This window comes from Rhincodon typus, chromosome 31, assembly GCF_021869965.1.
Source record: "Rhincodon typus isolate 14 chromosome 31, sRhiTyp1.1, whole genome shotgun sequence".
In the NCBI taxonomy this organism is placed as follows: Eukaryota; Metazoa; Chordata; class Chondrichthyes; order Orectolobiformes; family Rhincodontidae; genus Rhincodon; species Rhincodon typus.
Window position 1 is genome coordinate 34,466,152 of NC_063362.1, and position 20,041 is coordinate 34,486,192.

The window sequence follows — 20,041 nt, forward strand, 5'->3', positions numbered from 1 at the left end:
GACCCTTCATCTGATGAAGGGTCTAGGCCCGAAACGTCAGCCTCTCTGCTCCTATGATGCTGCTTGGCCTGCTGTGTTCATCCAGCCTTTCATAAGTATTGTTTATTTATCCTGGAGGATATCAGCTCATAGTATAAATCTGACAATTCACAAAGATGACTGGAGGCAATGGATAAACCGCGTTGCAGTAGTGACAATAATATGAGTTTGGTGTCGTGTTGAGCGAGCATTGCTCTGCATCAGGCCTGAGATATTGGTCTTTGAATTGCCCAGTGTTGACCCAGGCTGATAAAATATTGCGTAGCTTACTAATGAGTGACAGTATTTTTTCCACTTTGTTTTAATTTGTTTTGATTGTGGTTGGGAGCTTGACTACTACAAAGATCCATTTTGACAAACAGAATCAGATGCTACTATGATTAATCATAATTAAACAAAGTAAGCCTTTTTTTCTTCACAAACAACTGCCTTAAAGCATTCTCTCTTACCTGCTCCATTCTAACCTTTCAATTTGTACAACTGCATCCTGCCTTTTCCTTGCTCTTGCTCCTCTAGTTCCCAATCCATCTTTTTGGTGGTGTCTCTGAAATCCTTTCACCTTTCGAACTAAAGCTCACCACCTTCATTATCACCTTCTTCATTATCACCTTTCTTGATGCTGTTCCCATTCAACAGCTAACATTCAATAGAATGTTCATAGAATTCAATAGAACTTGTCTTCTGACACTTCTCTCTTCAAAATCATTGTCATCTCCTTGTTTTAAAGAAAAGCTTTAATCCATTCTATCTAATATTCACCCTATCCTGATCTCCTCCCTTTTCTCATGGTTTGGGGAATTGTGTTGTAGTTTTAGGCTTGAAGTTTTGCAAGATCAATTTGTTGAGTATTTTGTGACATAACCACAATCAGGAATCCTACATTTGTGTCCATCTGCAGGCTATGTGGGGGATTGTGAATCAAAGTGTCATCAACTAAGGGACGAGATAATTTATTTCCGCATTTATTTTGGCTTCTGAGCTGCAAAAGGTTCCAATGCACTTCTTTTTTTTTTAATCTGTGTATATTTCTGGCTACCTGCAGGATTAGAACTCATCTTCACTCAAAGATAGCAGGAACTGCAGATGCTGGAGAATCTGAGATAACAAGGTGTAGAGCTGGATGAACACAGCAGGCCAAGCAGCATCAGAGGAGCAGGAAGGCTGACGTTTCGGGCCTAGACTCTTCAGAAATGGGGGAGGGGAAGGGGGTTCTGAAATAAATAGGGAGAGGGGGGAGGCGGATAGAAGATGGGTAGAGGAGAAGATAAGTGGAGAGGAGACAGACAGGTCAAAGAGGAGGGGATGGAGCCAGTAGAGGTGAGTGTAGGTAGGGAGGAGATAGGTCAGTCCAGGGAGGACGGACAGGTCAAGAGGGTGGGATGAGGTTAGTAGGTAGGAGATGGGGGTGGGGCTTGGGGTGGGAGGAAGGACAGGTTAGGGAGGCGGGGACGAGCTGGGCTGGTTTTGGGATGCAGTAGGGGGAGGGGAGATTTTGAAGCTTGTGAAATCCACATTGATACCATTGGGCTGCAGGGTTCCCAAGCAGAATATGAGTTGCTGTTCCTGCAACCTTCGGGTAGCATTGTTGTGGCACTGCAGGAGGCCCAGGATGGACATGTCGTCTGAGGAATGGGAGGGGGAGTTGAAGTGGTTCGCGACTGGGAGGTGCAGTTGTTTAGTGTGAACCGAGCGTAGGTGTTCTGCAAAGCCGTCCCCAAGCTTCCGCTTGGTTTCCCCGATGTAGAGGAGGCCACAACAGGAACAGCGGATGCAGTATACCACATTAGCAGATGTGCAGGTGAACATCTGCTTGATGTGGAAGGTCTTCTTGGGGGGTGAAGGGGGAGGTGTAGCGGCAGGTGTAGCACTTCCTGCGGTTGCAGGGAAAAGTGCCGGGTGTGGTGGGGCTGGAGGGGAGTGTTGAGCGGACAAGGGAGTCCTGGAGAGAGTGGTCCCTCCGGAAAGCAGATAAAGGTGGGGAAGGAAAAATGTCTTTGGTGGTGGGGTCGGATTGCAGATGGCGGAAGTGTCGGAGGACGATGCGTTGGATCCGGAGGTTGGTGGGGTGGTACGTGAGGACGAGGGGAATTCTGTTTTGGTTGTTATTGCGGGGAGGGGGTGTGAGGGATGAGTTGCGGGAAATGCGGGAGACACAGTCGAGGGCGTTCTCGACCACTGAGGGGGGGAAGTTACGGTCCTTGAAAAATGAGGACATCTGAGATGTAGGGGAGTGGAATACCTCATCCTGGGAGCAGATGCGGCGGAGGTGAAGGAATTGGGAATAGGGGATGGCATTTTTGCAGGAAGGTGGGTGGGAGGAGGTGTATGAAGGAGACAGGTATTGGAGATGGTCCAGGTGAACTTAAGGTTGGGGTGGAAGGTGTTGGTGAAGTGGATGAACTGTTCGAGCTCCTCATGGGAGCACGAGGCAGCGCCGATACAGTCATCAATGTAACGGAGGAATAGGTGGGGTTTAGGGCCAGTGAAGGTACGGAAGAGGGATTGTTCCACGTAACCTACGAAGAGGCAGGCATAGCTTGGGCCCATGCGGGTACCCATGGCCACCCCCTTTGTCATCAACGAATACCGGTCACGTTTGGATATTGAGCAGTTTTTCCGCCGCCTCCGCGCTTACTTCTTTAACCGTGAGCCTAACCCTCCCTCTACTGACCCCTTCTCCCGCCTCCAACACACCCCCTCCTCCTGGACACCACCCCAAGGCTTCCTACCCTCCCTCGACCTCTTCATCACATCTCCAATACCCCTCTCTCCTTCCTGGACCTCTCTGTCTCCATCTCTGGCAACCACCTAGAAACAGATATCCATTTCAAGCCCACCGACTCCCTCAGCTACCTAGTATATACCTCCTTCCACCCACCTTCCTGCAAAAATGCCATCCCCTATTCCCAATTCCTTCGCCTCCGCCGCATCTGCTCCTAGGATGAGGCATTCCACTCCCGTACATCTCGGTTGTCCTCGTTTTTCAAGGACCGTAACTTCCCCCCCTCGGTGGTCGAGAACTCCCTCGACCGTGTCTCCCGCATTTCCCGCAACTCATCCCTCACACCCCCTCCCCGCGATAACAACCAAAACAGAATCCCCTTCGTCCTCACGTACCACCCCACCAACCTCCGGATCCAACGCATCATCCTCCGACACTTCCGCCATCTGCAATTCGACCCCACCACCAAAGACATTTTTCCCTCCCCACCCTTATCTGCTTTCTGGAGGGACCACTCTCTGTCCGGGACTCCCTTGTCCGCTCAACACTCCCCTCCAGCCCCACCACACCCGGCCCCTTTCCCTGCAACCGCAGGAAGTGCTACACCTCCCCCCCCACCCCCATCCCAGGCCCCAAGAAGAACTTCTGCATCAAGCAGATGTTCACCTGCACATCTGCTAATGTGGTATACTGCATCCGCTGTTCCCGTTGTGGCCTCCTCTACATCGGGGAAACCAAGCGGAGGCTTGGGGACGGCTTTGCAGAACACCTATGCTCGGTTCGCACTAAACAACTGCACTTCCCAGTCGCGAACCATTTCAACTCCCCCTCCCATTCCTCAAACGACATGTCCATCCTGGGCCTCCTGCAGTGCCACAACGATGCCACCCGAAGATTGCAGGAACAGCAACTCCTATTCTGCTTGGGAACCCTGCAGCCCAATGGTGTCAATGTGGACTTCACGAGCTTCAAAATCTCCCCTCCCCCTACCGCATCCCAAAACCAGCCCAGCTCGTCCCTGCCTCCCTGACCTGTCCTTCCTCCCACCCCAAGCCCCACCCCCATCTCCTACCTACTAACCTCATCCCGCCCCCTTGACCTGTCCGTCCTCCCTGGACTGACCTATCTCCTCCCTAACTCCCCACCTACACTCACCTCTACTGGCTCCAGTCCCGCCTCTTTCACCTGTCTGTCTCCTCTCCACCTATCTTCTCCTCTATCCGCCTCCCCCCTCTCCCTATTTATTTGAGAACCCCCTTCCCTTCCCCCATTTCTGAAGAAGGGTCTAGGCCCGAAACGTCAACCTTCCTGCTCCTCTGACGCTGCTTGGCCTGCTGTGTTCATCTAGCTCTACACCTTGTTATCTCATCTTCACTCCATTGTTTTCATCTTTCTTTCTTTGTTGCAAGCATCACGAAAGAACATTGGGCTTTTTGCCTTGAAATGAACAAGAGTGAAATAACATATAAATGAAGTTAAAGTGGTGTTCAGTTCTTATCAACCTGAGTAATCTTGAGGGACTGTATCTGTTAGTTATGCAGATATAATGTGGATGTTCCAAATGTGATCTGTGAATTAAACATTATACATTTGGTTTCTGTGCCAATGGAAATCCATTAGTTACTACCTTAATATTTTGGGAATTTCTGTGTTTAGAAAAGGCAACATTGTAAAATGTTAAGCAAAGTAGATCTTGAATCTGTCTAGTGAAGAAATCACAAGCTTGCTGTCTATAATTAAACCAGTTCGTTTGACAAACTGTTCAAGAGTTGTACACATCTTTTCCCATAGCCCTGAAAATTTATCCTGTTCAAATATTTATCCAGTGACCTCTGAAAGGTAACTATTGAACCTGCTTTTGCCTCACTTTCAGACAGTGCATTCCAGATTCATTTCATTTTATTATTTTTTCCTCCTGTTGCATCTGGTTCTTTTAGCAATCACCTTAAATCTGTCTCCTCTGGTTAGTAACCTTCCTGCCACTGGAAACCACTTCACCTTATTTATTCAATTAAAATCGTTCATGGTTTTGAACAACGTCTATGAAATCCACCACATGTACATGCGTGCGCCCACACACACACTGGTGCAACATTCCCAATCTTTGGGTGAGTATTTCCAGCTTTTCAAGCTGCCTGTGCCTGGTGAAATTTTAGCAAATTGCTTCTGCACTCTTTCTAAAGTGTAGTGTCTTCAATTCACCATGATACTCTAGCAGACTCTAAAGATTACTTTATAATGCCTTAGAAGCATGAATACAAAGCAAGGAAATTATGCTATCTATAAAACCAGAATTATGTTTCTTCAGCAGCACTCTCAACTTATCCTACTACTTTTAAGCCTGCATTCTCTCCATTTCTGCCTCCTCCCCTTTAAGTTTATTGCATGTAGTTTGTATAGACTCTTGTTTCAATGATCAAAACGAATGTTAAAAGATTCATTGTGGCAACGCGTCCCAACTAACTAAGTCCACTTGGAAACCAATAAACATACTCCCTTATACGGTATAAACGTGATGGCCCACTTATGTTGCAAATTTCTTGCAAATTGTCCTAATGAGTGTAAGATAGGAAACCTGGACCAAATGCGTCTTCAGAAAAACAAGAGGTTCTATTAAGATTGGCATTTGAAGGAGAAAATGAAATGTTTTACTGGCTGTTTCGGTTGCAACGAACCATTTGCAATAACCTCTGTATAACTTTGAGGTGAAATTTCACACTTATACTTAGCAAATGTCTTCATTGCCTTTCTTTCCCTTAGTTTTCGGCACATTATACGAGATATAAATATATTTAAAGAATACAGAACGAAGCGTTAACCCATTTGTTAGTGATTAAAATTGTATTTATGTAGACTATTATGAAATAACAAACCTGCATACGTGTTTCGTACTATCTTGCACTTCATTGGGAAACTCACAACTAATTATTTTTATTGATCTATTTTGTTTGTGTCAGAACAGTTTTCTGGACTGGTATACCCTGTGTGTGGTTCTTTTGTAGCACAAAGGATGTTGTGCTAATCAACTAAATATCCTTTGCAAAGCCATTTTTAACCATGTATCTGAACTTTATAGGTAGGGTGGAGGGGCGGGTTGAAGATAAAAATGTGGCTAAACAAACGTTGTCGTATGATCTTCCAGAGCCTGATTTAATGTTCTTCTTCATGCCTGTTTCATTTCCACAGTGCCTACCCAGCCCCTATTCATTCTTTTTTATCTGCAGTTGGGTTTTTCCTACTTAACAACTGTACTTCAGTATGGGAATACCTTAGTTTTTGAGCATCCAGTTCAGCTATAATTCTGCATTCTTGTGTGTTTTAACTTTACCAAGAAGATCCTCTGTCTGCTAAATATGAAACACTAATGTTAATCTCGATGTGACTATCAGTGGCAGCCTTTGACTTAAGGTAAAAATGTTGTAAATTAACTATTGCGTACTAAAGAAACATTCTTTTCTTATCTTTAGCTTCTGCTTTATGTAGAGACTGTGTGGTGGAAAAATGCAGAATACTTAGATTAAAGAATCAGTTAAATGAGGATTACAAAATCATCTCCAACTTGACCAGGACCACATTACAAAGGTACTTTTTTTGTTTTTAGACCATTATTCATTTTAAACTGATGAGCCTGTTTCTAATCATTTGAAAGGTACTGTTTATCTTTCTTAATAAAAACCAAAAGAACTGCGGATGCTGTAAATCAGGAACAAAAACAAAGTTGCTGGAAAAGCTCAGCACACCTGGCAGCATCTGTGAAGGAAAAAACAGTTAATGTTTTGGGTCCGGTGACCCTTCCTCAGAGCTGAGGAAGGGTCACCGGATCCAAAATGTTAACTTTATTTTTTCCTTCACAGATGCTGCCAGACCTGCTGAGCTTTTCCAGCAACTTTGTTTTTGTTGTTTATCTTTCTTGTTGACTTTGGTGTAGTTCTGTTAACTTATTTATTTTAAACTTTTAATGTATTCTGTGACTTTGTGCTTGCATGTATTTATTATCGTCTGTTCTTACCTAGTTCCATCTAACTAGTATTACTGAATTTTATATTTAGGTAATTGTTTGCAAGGAATGATGATGATGTTGAGCAAATTGAGCCTATAATATTTGAAGGTTAGAAGAATCCGAGGTGATCCTATTGCGACATGTAGGATGCTGCAGTGTCTTGAGAGGGTAAATGCTGAGAGGATCTGTGAATTTAGAACTAGGGGATAGTTTCAGAATAAGTGTCTATCATTTAAACCTGAGATGAGAATTTTTTTCTTTTGAAGCTCTCATGAAGCTTTGGATTATATTTAATCCCAGAGAACTGTGGAAGTTGAATCATTGAATTTATTCACTGCTAAGAGATTCTAAATTCCAGGGTTATCGAGGGTTAAGATGAGCAGTAGGCAAATGGAGTTGAGGTCATGATGAGATCAGCCATGATCTTTTTGACAAGCAGAGCAGGCTGGAAGAGCTTTAATATTCTGTTGCTGCTCCGATTTCTTAGGTGTGTTATGTTCTTTCAAAGTTGGAGAGCAAACTACCCTTAGGACATTAGTGAGTATTTAAAATTATCTTGGAACAGAAGCCTGCATTCCTAGGCTATTAAATATGTCACAATATAGATATCTGTTCTGACATTATCAGTTGATTATCTGTCATAGTTATGATGTCTTGGGGCATTAGATTAAATACTATTCATTTTTAATGTTGAGGTTCAGCCAGGGGTTTGGGGCATCAGAACAAGGAGGCATGAGTGCTAGGTTCTTAGTGAAGTTGAGAAAGCGTTGAGGGTAGTCAGATTTTGAAATAACTTCATTTGGGTGTTGAGAAACGAAAATAGATTGCCAGCTTCAACAGGTACATTAAAAAGCATATCAATTACACCTGCTTGGACAGCAAGAATGCAGAGTGCATGGACCTTAGGATTTTCTGTGATTCATTGTGAGCTGTTAGTAGGCTTTGGATCTGGATATTAAGTTGAAGTGATGTTTTATAACATGTTGTGAACACTTGGGGGGTGGTCCTGTACATTATCAAAGAGGTTTTGCTGCCGGCATAGAGGGGAGGTGGTGTCACTTTTCTCCATTGGCACTTGCAACTGCAGTTGCATTCACCATCTCCTCATTCTAAGGAATGAGCTTTTTGGCATGAATGCAGTGTATGTTACCATGGGGGTGTCTTTGTCTGCTGCTTGTTGAAGCACAGAGTGCTTTCACTTAATGCCTGATTTGCTCTTGCACAGCATCTTTGAAGGAATGTTCCATCAAGAGGGAAGGAAGCCTGAGAGACATTGTCACTCAGGCTAAGTCCCCAGGAGACTCTGTCTGTCCAGAACTACTTTTCCAGGTGATCATCATAGGGATTTAACTTCTTTCTTTTTACTTGTACACTTGTAGATGAAATACTTATTTATCCTAAGTTGACTATCAGGATTTTGATATTTTGCTAAAAGAAAGGAAAGACGAGCCTTGGAACCTAATGAAATATTTTGTCTAATCCACACGTTATGATTGTCACATCAGTTCTGACTTTGTGTTTCTTTTATACTTACGAGAGCTGACATAAACTACAAATTATTCTTCCTATTGAATGTCCAAGATACTGATGAAAGAAAATGTATAACATATTGACAGTCTAAAACCAAGAGTTAGTGCCAATCATTTTTGGCTAAACTATGAAATAGTCATATTCATTCTAAACAAGTCTTGCAGGTGCTACTCATGAAATAATTCCATGAACAGTCACACGATTATTTAACATATTTAAAATTGTGAAGAACTAAGAGTGGGACGTATGGCCTCCAGAAAATCTACCCTGCTACTCTGGCTCACGTTCCCTATCAACTGTACTTCCCTGCCTGGTCACTATATCCCTTGATTCCCTTAATTTCCAGAAATCTTTCAATTTGGGATATCTTGAATTAACTCGTTGAGCATTCACAGCCCTCTAGGTAGAGCATTGCAATGCTCAGAATGCATGGTTTAGGTTAGTTCACTTTATAATCACTTTTTGCAGATATTGATTGTTTCATCATAATGGGTGGAATATCCAGAACTTGAAGTATTTTTAATACTACAGAAGTTTATCTATGTTTAAATTGGGCAATATGCAACCAACAGCAAAATGAGAATTTTTAAGACTAAAATATTTCAGTTACTGCGTTTGAATGAACGAGCTTTGACCGAAGGAGAAGACTAAGCTTCTGCTGGTTACAGTCTGATTGAAGCTCTTAATTGAATATTGCACTCTATTGTTCTGTACCACATGTCCATGTCTTAAAGTTTCAAAAACTTATTGCTTCAGGCAAATTGCATCCTGCTGTCCGTCTGAGGTTTATTCTCACTGTCCATTTGATTGAGTCTGTGCGTGTGAAAGTCTAAGCCTTTTGTTTGGTACAGGGTAAATAACTGGCACTGATCTTCACCTTTAACCGTTAATTTTAACATGTACATCTTGTAGATTAACTAGTAGCCAGTTGTTTAGTTGATGCCCATTGCTAAAAACCTAATGTATAGTGAATGATTTGGTGATTTTAGATGGTTGTAATCCATCATGAAAAGCTGCACTACCTAATGAGCCAAGTTTCTGCTCACTTCACAAGTAAGGCACCTTCATGAAAAAAAAACCACTAAGGCCATTCATAAAGCATGTTATCTGAGCCTAATGTTTCAACGTTAATGGAAAGTGGATCTTATCTAGTTTAATTTCAAACTTTCATCCCATTATCAGGAACTTAGGCCCTCTCTCAGTTTCGTTTCTTGCTTCCAATTTCTGGGTGCTGCACAAGATTCTGCCGAGGAAATTTCAATCGTGGGGGTTAACTAATCAGAACCTGCTCCCCCAAAGGAAGAATAGACAGAGTTGGTGAGGAGCTGCTCATCTAGTCGTGGGCTGGTGGTGAAAGGAAATTGAGACTGCAAGAGAATGGCTGTAAAGAAGAGAAAATAGTTTTAAACATGTCAATAAAGAAATAATCAATCACCGTATGACAGAAGAACTTGAAATCAGTAATGTGGAATCTCTAGTTTAAAGCTGCATAACTTCAGCAGTTACTATTTGGGTAAAATTTATGGTAATAATCATTGTTCAGTTGTTATATTTTAAATCTGAGATTATGTTCTGAGATGTACTGAAAAAGATAGTGACTACCTAGTTAAAATATTTCAGTTTTGTACATATGCCATAGAAATACATTTTGCTGTGATCTCACCAGTCTGTTGAAGTTGTGTTTGGAGTGATGACTTTTTATGTGAAGAAGTGCCAGTTATTTTGGGGAAAAAAACATATTAACATAGAAACAGGAGTAGGCTATTCTGCCACTGAATTAGCTTATCTACCTCAATACCACTTCTGTGCACTATCTCCATTGCCATTAATGTCACATTAATCTGCCTTTTGTCTTGTGCCAGATTAAATACTGTGGTGTTTAGAAAATTGTTCTCCTTGTGTGTTCTGGCTTTAAGTTTCATAGACGTTGCTGATAATTGAAGATATTGATTTAGTTCTTCTAAATTTGCTGCTGAGAGAGTCCAAATGCCCCAGTGGTTGACACAACTACGGAAAATATTGTCACTAATTGACTGCATCACTTAATAAATGGGTTAGTGAGAATAAATACTAGGCTCTTGGGGGGAAAAAAACGTAGCCTCTGAAATCAAAATGTAGCTCTCGATAGAATGTGGGGTAGTACCGTTGGGGGGTTGGATAAAGTTATCTGTGCTTTGTTATAGAAATGTCAGTCTAAATCTGTGCTGGAAAGAAATTTCTGGCTAACTACAGATAAGCACTTTGCGCATAATGTAGGTAAATCTATTTCATGTGTACAGTTACTTAAACATCATGTATCACAAAAGCAAAATCTTTCAGCAATTCTTCAAAGTTGGCAGCTTCTAGATGTCGTCCAGCATTTGTGTGCAGTGGTTCCTGCATGCTGAACATGTTGACATGCAGTTATGGCCTTGTCCATCCAGAATGTGATTAGACATAGCTTTCCCTTTACTGTGACATGCCAAATGAGAGCCTCTTGTTCCTGGTTGCACTTACTTCTGGTCTTTTGAAGTTATTGCAAATGGTTGAGCTGCCTGGTGCATATATGCAGTTTCCATGGTGTTGAGATTTGGTGTTTTCATCTATTTGCTCACAATTTTAAGAGATGAGCAATGAGTAACAGGAAGTAAATCCTACACGGCCACCACAGAATACTCACACACTCTGTTTTAACTTTATGTGTTGCCAATAAATGTGCAGCAGTATAAATGCGGATGCCATGTAAATCTGAGTACTGAGATCACTAGCCTCGGGATGTCTCGCATTCATTTTGCCTTTGCTAATCAAGAAGGCAGTTACGATATCTGGGCTCCCAAATAGCACGTGTGACTGATGGTTGATGTATTGGACATCACTGACCTAAATTATGTGCTCAAGTCTTGATATAGGGCTTTAATGATTATTTAATTGAGGCATAAATGCTACCTCCTGAGCAAGCTGACATTTCAAAACTCCTACATCCTTTTGATTTAGGGACAATTTTTGCACTGTTCAACTTTTGATGTGTAGATTTCCTGCCCAGAATTTCTATAACCTACACACACTTCAATGTGCGGATGTGGTTAAATGCATTGCTGTCAAATTTGTTAAGGAAAGCAGAAAGAAGTTAGATGAATCTGGTTGAAAAGGACCATTAAGGCAACAAAACTAATCGTGACATTTATGAAACTTTTGTCCTATAAATTTTTTTCTATATTTAAGGGTCCAGTTTCAAAGCATTTTTAAGTGGTTTGATTATTTCATTCGTAATACACTTGTATTTGTGAGTATTTGCGAAGTTTTTGCATAGGAAATGCTTTGTATCCTGAGATGTAGGATCTATTTTAAGTTTGTGATTTTCCACGTTGAAAGCGTGTATGATTCAAAAGTAGCAATAAATGTAGTTTGAGCAGGAACTACATGTCATTGGCAGTATTGTTGAATTCCATTAGAAAATACATCTCAGTAGTAGGAATTGGTTATGTATATACATGAATATAAATTTCAGTGAGTAGATGTTCAGTGATATGTTACTCCCCAAGCTGCTGTGACCACAAAGTGAAAACTGCAAAGCAGTCAACCGGAGAAATGTCTAATGTATGCGGAAGGGTGGCAGATAGTCCAGAAAGCTGCTCAATTATATTGCAGCAGAATGTGCATGTGATGAGTTAATTGCTGTTAACAAACCAGCCCAATTTCATTCCATCACTTCCAATGGAATGAAAATTGGGCACATTTATTACTGAGTGAGTGAAGCATTTTTCCAGATTGTTTTTCGCAATGAATTGGTATGACACGCTAGCTTTTGTTCTTTGCTTTCTTAGAGTGCTGTTTTTCCATCTTTGCACTACATTTGAGATAAAGTATAGTAGTTTTGCCTGTTTAATTTTTGTTGTTACATTAACTTAATTTGGAGGTAGGAGAGCACTTTGGTGATAGTGACCACAATTCGGTTACGTTTACTTTAGCGATGGAACGGGATCGGTATATAAAGCAGGGCAAGAGTTATAGCTGGGGGAAAGGCAACTATGAGGCGATGAGGCAAGATTTAGGATGCATAGGATGGAGAAGGAAACTGCAGGGGCTGGGCACAATTGAAATGTGGAGCTTGTTCAAGGAACAGCTACTGCGTGTCCTTGAGAAGTATGTACCTGTCAGGCAGGGAGGAAGTGGTCGAGCGAGGGAACCGTGGTTTACTAAAGAAGTTGAATTTCTTGTCAAGAGGAAGAAGGAGGCTTATGTAGAGATGAGGCATGAAGGCTCAGTGAGGGCGCTTGAGAGTTACAAGTTAGCCAGGAAGGACCTAAAGAGAGAGCTAAGAAGAGCCAGGAGGGGACATGAGAAGTCTTTAGCAGGTAGGATCAAGGAAAACCCTAAAGTTTTCTATAGGTATGTCAGGAATAAAAGAATGACTAGAGTAAGATTGGGGCCGGTCAAGGACAGTAGTGGGAAGTTGTGCGTGGAGTCTGAAGAGATAGGAGAGGTGCTAAATGAATATTTTTCATCAGTATTCACACAGGAAAAAGACAATGTAGTCAAGGAGAATACTGAGATACAGTCAATTAGACTAGACGGGATTGAGGTTCATAAGGAGGAGGTGTTAGCAATTCTGGAAGGTGTGAAAATAGATAAGTCCCCTGGGCCGGATGGGATTTATCCTTGCATTCTCTGGGAAGCTAGAGAGGATATTGCAGAGCCTTTGGCTTTGATCTTTATGTCGTCATTGTCTTCAGGAATAATGCCAGAAGACTGGAGACTAGCAAATGTTGTCCCCTTGTTCAAGAAGGGGAGTGGAGACAACCCTGGTAATTATAGACCAGTGAGCCTTACTTCGGTTGTGGGTAAAGTGTTGGAAAGGATTATAAGAGATAGGATTTATAATCATCGAGAAAGGAATAATTTGATTAGGGATAGTCAACATGGTTTTGTGAAGGGTAGGTCGTGCCTCACAAACCTTATTGAGTTCTTCGAGAAGGTGACCAAACAGGTGGATGAGGGTAAAGCGGTTGATGTGGTGTATTTGGATTTCAGTAAAGCATTTGATAAGGTTCCCCATGGTAGGCTATTGCAGAAAATACGGAGGCATGGGATTGAGGGTGATTTAGCGGTTTGGATCAGAAATTGGCTAGCTGTAAGAAGACAGAGGGTGGTGGTTGATGGGAAATGTTCATCCTGGAGTTCAGTTACTAATGGTGTACCTCAAGGATCTGTTTTTGGGGCCACTGCTGTTTGTCATTTTTATAAATGACCTGGATGAGGGCGTAGAAGGATGGGTTAGTAAATTTGCGGATGACACCAAAGTCGGTGGAGTTGTGGATAGTGCAGAAGGATGTTATAGGTTACAGAGGGACATAGATAAGCTGCAGAGCTGGGCTGAGAGGTGGCAAATGGAGTTTAATGCGGAAAAGTGTGAGGTGATTCACTTTGGAAGGAGTAACAGGAATACAGAGTACTGGGCTAATGGTAAGATTCTTGGTAGTGTGGATGAGCAGAAAGATCTCGGTGTCCATGTGCATAGATCACTGAAAGTTGCCACCCAGGTTGATAGCGTTGTTAAGAAGGCGTACAGTATGTTAGGTTTTATTGGTAGAGGGATTGAGTTTCGGAGCCATGAGGTCATGTTGCAGCTGTACAAAATTCTGGTGCGGCCGCACTTGGAGGATTGCGTACAGTTCTGGTCACTGCATTATAGGAAGGATGTGGAAGCATTGGAAAGGGTGCAGAGGGGATTTACCAGGATGTTGCCTGGTATGGAGGGAAGGTCTTATGAGGAAAGGCTGAGGGTTTTGAGGCTGTTTTCGTTAGAGAGAAGAAGGTTAAGAGGTGACTTGATAGAGACATACAAGATCATCAGAGGATTAGATAGGGTGGACAGTGGGAGCCTTTTTCCTCGGATGGTGATGGCTAGCACGAGGGGACATAGCTTTAAGTTGAGGGGTGATAGATATAGGACAGATGTCCGAGGTAGGTTCTTTACTCAGAGAGTAGTAAGGGCGTGGAATGCCCTGCCTGCAAAAATAGTAGACTCGCCCACTTTAAGGGCATTTAAATGGTCATTGGATAAACATATGGATGATAATGGAATAGTTTAGGTTAGATGGGCTTCAGATTGGTTTCACAGGTCGGCGCAACATCGAGGGCCAAAGGGCCTGTACTGCGCTGTAATGTTCTATGTTCTATGTTCTATGTTACTACCAGGAACTTTATTTGTAACAAAGCTATAGAAAATCATTGTGAATATTACCTGGGGTTGCAGCACCCTCAGACTGTCCAGAATAACCTGGCTGGGCATGGATTTGCAAGGCAATGCTAATGGCAGCCACAGGGAATCTCAGCTACAGCACATCACTCCACATTGATGTCATTATGTCATAAGCCTCTTTTGCAGAGACACCATTGGTTTGGTGACCTCCTTAGTACTTCGGGGAGCCTTCTTGTTTGGGGATAATGCAACTGTATAGTGAAGAAACCCAATGCTGCCTCATAACTATGACTTTGTAACTCCAAGCGTATTCTCCATTTTACATCTCCGGTTGTTGACTTGCTCGCTGAGCTGTTAAGTTTGTTTGCAGACGTTTCGTTACTAGGTAACATCATCAGTGCACCTCCGGTGAAGCGTCAGTGTTCTGTCCTGTTTTGCTATTTATGTGTCTCTGTTTGCTAGGGTGGGTGGCATCACTTCCAGATTTGTTTCTTAGTGGTTGATTATATGGGGTTCAGCTCTACATGTTTGTTAATGGAGTTCTGGTTTGAGTGCCAGGCCTCCAGGAATTCTCATGCGTCTTTGGTTGGCTTGTCCTAGGATGGCTACGTTGTCCCCGTTGAATTGGTGACCCTCTTTGTCCATGTGTATTGAAATGAGTGATAGTTGGTCATGTCTCTTGGTAGCTAGTTGGTGTTCGTGAATCCTGATGGCTACTTTTCTTCCAGTTTACCGTATGTAATGTTTATGGCAGTTTTTGCATGGTATCTTGTAAATAATGTTGGTTCTGTTAGTTGTGGTTGTCGGATCCTTTATTCTCGTCAGTCACTTTTGTAGTTTAGCTGTCGGTTTGTGGGCCACCATGATTCCTAGGGGGCTGAGTAATCTGGTCATCTCGGATATGTCCTTAATGTATGGAAGGATGACTAGTATCTCTGGACGTGTTGTGTCTTCCTGTTGTGTAGGTATCGGTGGACTACGCTTTTCGAGTAACCGTTGTTTCTAAAGACGCTGTATAGGTGTTCTACCTCGGCTTTGCATAGCTCCAGGGTGCTGGAGTGTGTTGTGGCTTGCTTGAACGGTGTTTTGATGCAGCTCCATGTGTGAGTATTGAGATGATTGCTATTGTACTTAAGTACCTGATCCGTATGGGTGGCCTTCCTGTGTACGCAGGCTTTACGTTCAAGCATTACATTCAGGAAGGGAAGTCTGTTGTTGTTCTCCTCTTCCCTGGTGAATTTTATGCTGAAGAGGATGTTATTTGAATAGATGGGTTTCCTCCAGTTTTGAGCATTTGATAATGACAAAGGTGTCATCCACATAGCGGATCCATAGTTTTGGATGGTGGGAAGGGCTGACTGTTCCAGTCTTTGCATTATGGCTTCTGCTATTAATCCTCATATCAGTGTTCCCATTGGTGTTCTGTTGATTTTGTCCATATACCTTGCCATTGAAGGTGAAGTGAGTTGTGAGACACTTAGTTTGAGAGTGCCATCTTTGCTGATGGTGTTAGTGTTGTTGGGTGTCTGTATCCCTGGTCTGTCTTGTGGCAAGGCTAGTGTTCCCTTAGCTGGGGGGATATTTATGGAGGGCAGTGACGTTGAAGGAGACCGTGATCTCATCCTCATCTATTCTGGTGTCCTTGATAATGTTGAGGAATTCTTGGGCGGAGTGGATGGAGTGGTTTGGACTGTGTTTCAGTCTCCTTTGACATATTGAAATGAGTGATAGTTAGTCAGGTCTCTTGGATAAAGAGGGACACTAATTCGACTGGGACAACGTAGCCATCCTAGGACAAGCCAACCAAAGACATGCGTGAGAATTCTTGGAGGCCTGGCATTCAAACCGAAACACCGTTAACAAACATGTAGAGCTGGACCGCATATATCAACCACTAAGAAACAAATCCGGAAGTGATGCCACCCTAGCAAACCGAGACACACACATAGTAAAGCAGGACAGAACACCGACGCTTCACCGGAGGTTCACTGATGATGTGACCTAGTGTGGCGACGAAACATCTGCAAACAAACTTACTAGCTCGGCAAGTAAGTCAACAACCGCATCAACAACCCGAGCTACAAATCTTCTCAAAAACCTTGAGTATTGTATCTCCCTCATAGAAGAATAACATTCACTGATGGGTGACCTTTCCCTCCTTTGAACCAGAAGTGCAGACAATTAACAGCTCTCCAAACACATTTACAGTAAGTTACGTGTTTGTGCAAGTAATGCCATGTTCACCTGCCCTGGTCTCTTACTGGCATATCTTGTTTTTATTGTTTTAACTTGAATTGGGTACTATCCTGCCTGAGGAACTCCAGATTAGCAAGTTTAATCTACTTTATTCAATTATTAGTTTGATGCTATATCTTTTCAAAAGCTAACTAATTGTCACCTCTTCTAGCCATGAAGGATACTGGGTGGGAAAAGCCTCACTTCGAAGTTGGCGTCAACTAGCACTTAATCAGTTGGATGGAAAGGAAGATGACCCAGATCATACTGATGGGAAAAGCAATGGAGAAGGCTTAAACAATCTGCATGCCAAAGGTATTTTTCCAAAAGGGATTTAATAAGGGTGCAGCTAATCCAATAACCAGCTAAGTAGATGATTTAAAAAAAAAGAGATGGATGCTTTGCAATTTTCTGCAGACAGCTTATTTTAACTACAGTATTGTTTTATGTTGATATGTGTCTTTATATGTGAGGTAATGCATTTGTGCAGGGCAAGAAAGGCAAGACAGTAGGGCTGTGGGACGCACTGAGGATCAGTCATCTTGGTGTGCATGTACGCCAGTCCCTTAAATTATCAGGACAAGTGGATAAAGTGATCGCACGAAGGCATATGGGATACTTGCCTTTAGCTGAGGAATAAAGTTTAAGAGCGGTGAGGTTCATTGGATCATAGAAATGTACAGTAAAACAGAGGCCTTTTGACTCATGTCTGTACTGCCAAAAATATACCACTATCTACATGAGTCCCATTTTCCCATACTAAGCCCGCAACCTTGAATGTTATGACACTTCAAGTGGTCATCGCAGTACTATTAAAAGATTTGAGGTTTTCTGCCTCAGTTTACCCTCCCAAGCAGTGCATTCCTGATTCCTTCCACCCTCTGGGTGCAAATAAATTTCCTCAAATCCCTCAAATGTCCTGTCTTTCACTTTAAAATTATGCTCCCTTGTTTTTAACCCTTCATCTAAGACGAACTAGATAAAATAATGGTTATGCCGCAGCTAGAGTTTTGTGTGCAGCTGTGGAATCAACATTATTGGGAAAGTGGGATTGAAATGATTGTATTGGAGAGGGTGCAGAGGAGATTTATGAAATGTTGGAGACTTTCAGTTGTGAGGAAAGTTTGGACAAACTGGGTTTGCTTTCTTTAAAACAGAGAGGGGATATGATGCAAATGTATAAAATTGAAGGGCATTGATAGGGTAGACAGGAAGAAAACTCTCCTTGATTGAGGAGGCACAGATTTAGGTAAGGGGCAGAAGATTTAGAGGCGACGTAAGGAAAATCTTTTTACTCAGAACATGGTGAGAATCTGGAATTCGGTACCTGTGAGGGTGGTAGAGGCAGAAACACTCAGAACATTTAAGTAGTATTTAGAGGTTCACTTATGAAGGCATACAAGGCAGTGGGCCACGTGATGGAAAATGGGATTAGAATAGTTAGGTGGGTGTTTTTGACCAGTGTGGATAGGATGGGCCAAAGGGCCTCTGTGCTGTAGATCTCTATGACCCTATGATCTTGTGCAATATGTTTTTACATCAGTATGAAACACAAATCTGTGGTAGTTCATTGTGAAATTGTACATGTGGTGTTGGAATTTCCACAGACTTGGCTTTGGTTCTGGAGACATATATGCTAGTCACACCCACCAAGAGTATCCTGATGTGGTATTGGATCACATCTGCTCCCGTCTTGTATGAAACCTTTGACTGTCTGAAATGTTGCAAGTTTAGTTTACGTCATTCTCAAAATTCCCAGTTCCCATCATTTCATCTTTCTCAAGCTCAGAGATTGCAGCTTTTAGCACTTCAAAGAAGTACAGTTTGTGGTAATTACTAGTGTGTCACCTTCACTGCATTGTCAGACTTGTTCCTTTTCATCTTTGGGGCATTTTGTTGAAACAGTGTTAGTAGTCAAGGTATAATTGTCCCTTGACACTCAAGTGTTTTACTGCATTTTAACTCTAAGAATGAAGTGTGTGTGACTGAGGTGGATGGAAGGCTGTCTGTGTGTAATGTTGGGTTCGTTTCCTGGTGGAACGAGTTTACTGAGTAGTAGACAGGTGTGGGATTTCAGGCAGTAGAAGGCTTTTACTGAGATGGCAAATGTTTAATTTCTTTTCGCCTGTTGTTATTAGTGGAGGAAGAATGTTGGTAAGACACTGGGGGAACTCCTCGGTCATCTTTGATTAGTAGCACAGTGTGTTTTAATATGTTAAAGATTATACATGGAAGCTGGTGCAAAAGGATCTTTATCATGCAAGTGTATTACTGATGCAACCTTAGTTCAACATCTCATCTAAAAGATAACATCTTTGGCACTATTAGCATTCCCCCTACTGGACTACTAGCTTGCATTGCATGCTGGTGTGGGGCTCAAATCCATCTCTGATCAAAGTAACATGCTACAGAATGTACACAATGAGAATTTACCATGGGTCAGTAATCTGATCTTTTGGAACAAACCATATGACATGAATTAATACACCTTACATTTGTGAAAAATATTTTCAATAATCAGTCTTTTTTTTTCTCCTGTTGAAAGTTCAGATTTCAGTTGTGTTGCAAAGTTGGGTAGAGTATTTGTGGATTGGGAGGCAGGAAGTTAGAATTTGATGTTTGTAAAATATTCATGTTTGTAAAATGCTAAGGGGAAAGCATTGCGTGGTCCCTTTAAAGTATTATGCCTTTTCTATGCTTGGATATATCTGTGAGCAGCTTAAAGGTTTGAAAGTACAGAGCGCACCCGAATTGAAACGTTTGTTTCGAAAGGCCGTACTATTAGTAGGCCAGGCATCATTTTTTACCAAGACAACAGGTTTTTGAATTTAGCCAATCAGTTTGAATCAGGCACTTAGATACCAAAAACCTATCAAATTTGAATCCGACGGTTTTGACAACCTCGGATGAATCCAATTAAAAGAAATTGGCATGTCATCAAGGGTATAAAAGAAGGGGCAGTTGAGCAAAGATGAGAGCTAACCGCCATCTGCTAGAGATAACAGCTCTTGGAGAAAGCAGCATCTATTCACAACGGTACTGCGGCACTCCTAGCTAAGATTCCTGACAGAAAGCATTCCTGACAGTAGAATCGACAGAGAAGACACAACATTCCAGAAGATAACCTGGCTCTAATTTTGAGAGACTAAGTTCTATTGTTTTGTTATATAAGTGGGACTTGTATTTGTTGGAACAGCATACCATTAGAATCTTGCATTATTCAGAAATAGTTAATAGATAGAAGGTGCAGGGCTGGATGAACACAGCAGGCCAAGCAGCAGCTTGGAAGCCTCTCTGCTCCTACGACGCTGCTTGGAGCCTCTCTGCTCCTACG

General features: G+C 42.2%; 1 protein-coding gene across 3 annotated transcripts in view; it reads left to right on the top strand.

The window, feature by feature from the left end:
- The window catches only part of usp48 (ubiquitin specific peptidase 48), a 133,731-nt gene that overhangs the window by 76,339 nt on the left and 37,351 nt on the right, over positions 1-20,041 (top strand). For all 3 annotated transcript variants that reach the window (XR_007265298.1, XM_048615087.1, XM_048615086.1), the window contains 2 exons: positions 6,229-6,343; positions 16,880-17,022. Coding sequence is in view for 2 of the 3 variants with exons in the window: in XM_048615087.1 (XP_048471044.1) it covers positions 6,229-6,343; positions 16,880-17,022 (258 nt within the window). In the remaining variant the exon portion in view is untranslated. The remainder of the gene's footprint in view (positions 1-6,228; positions 6,344-16,879; positions 17,023-20,041) is intronic.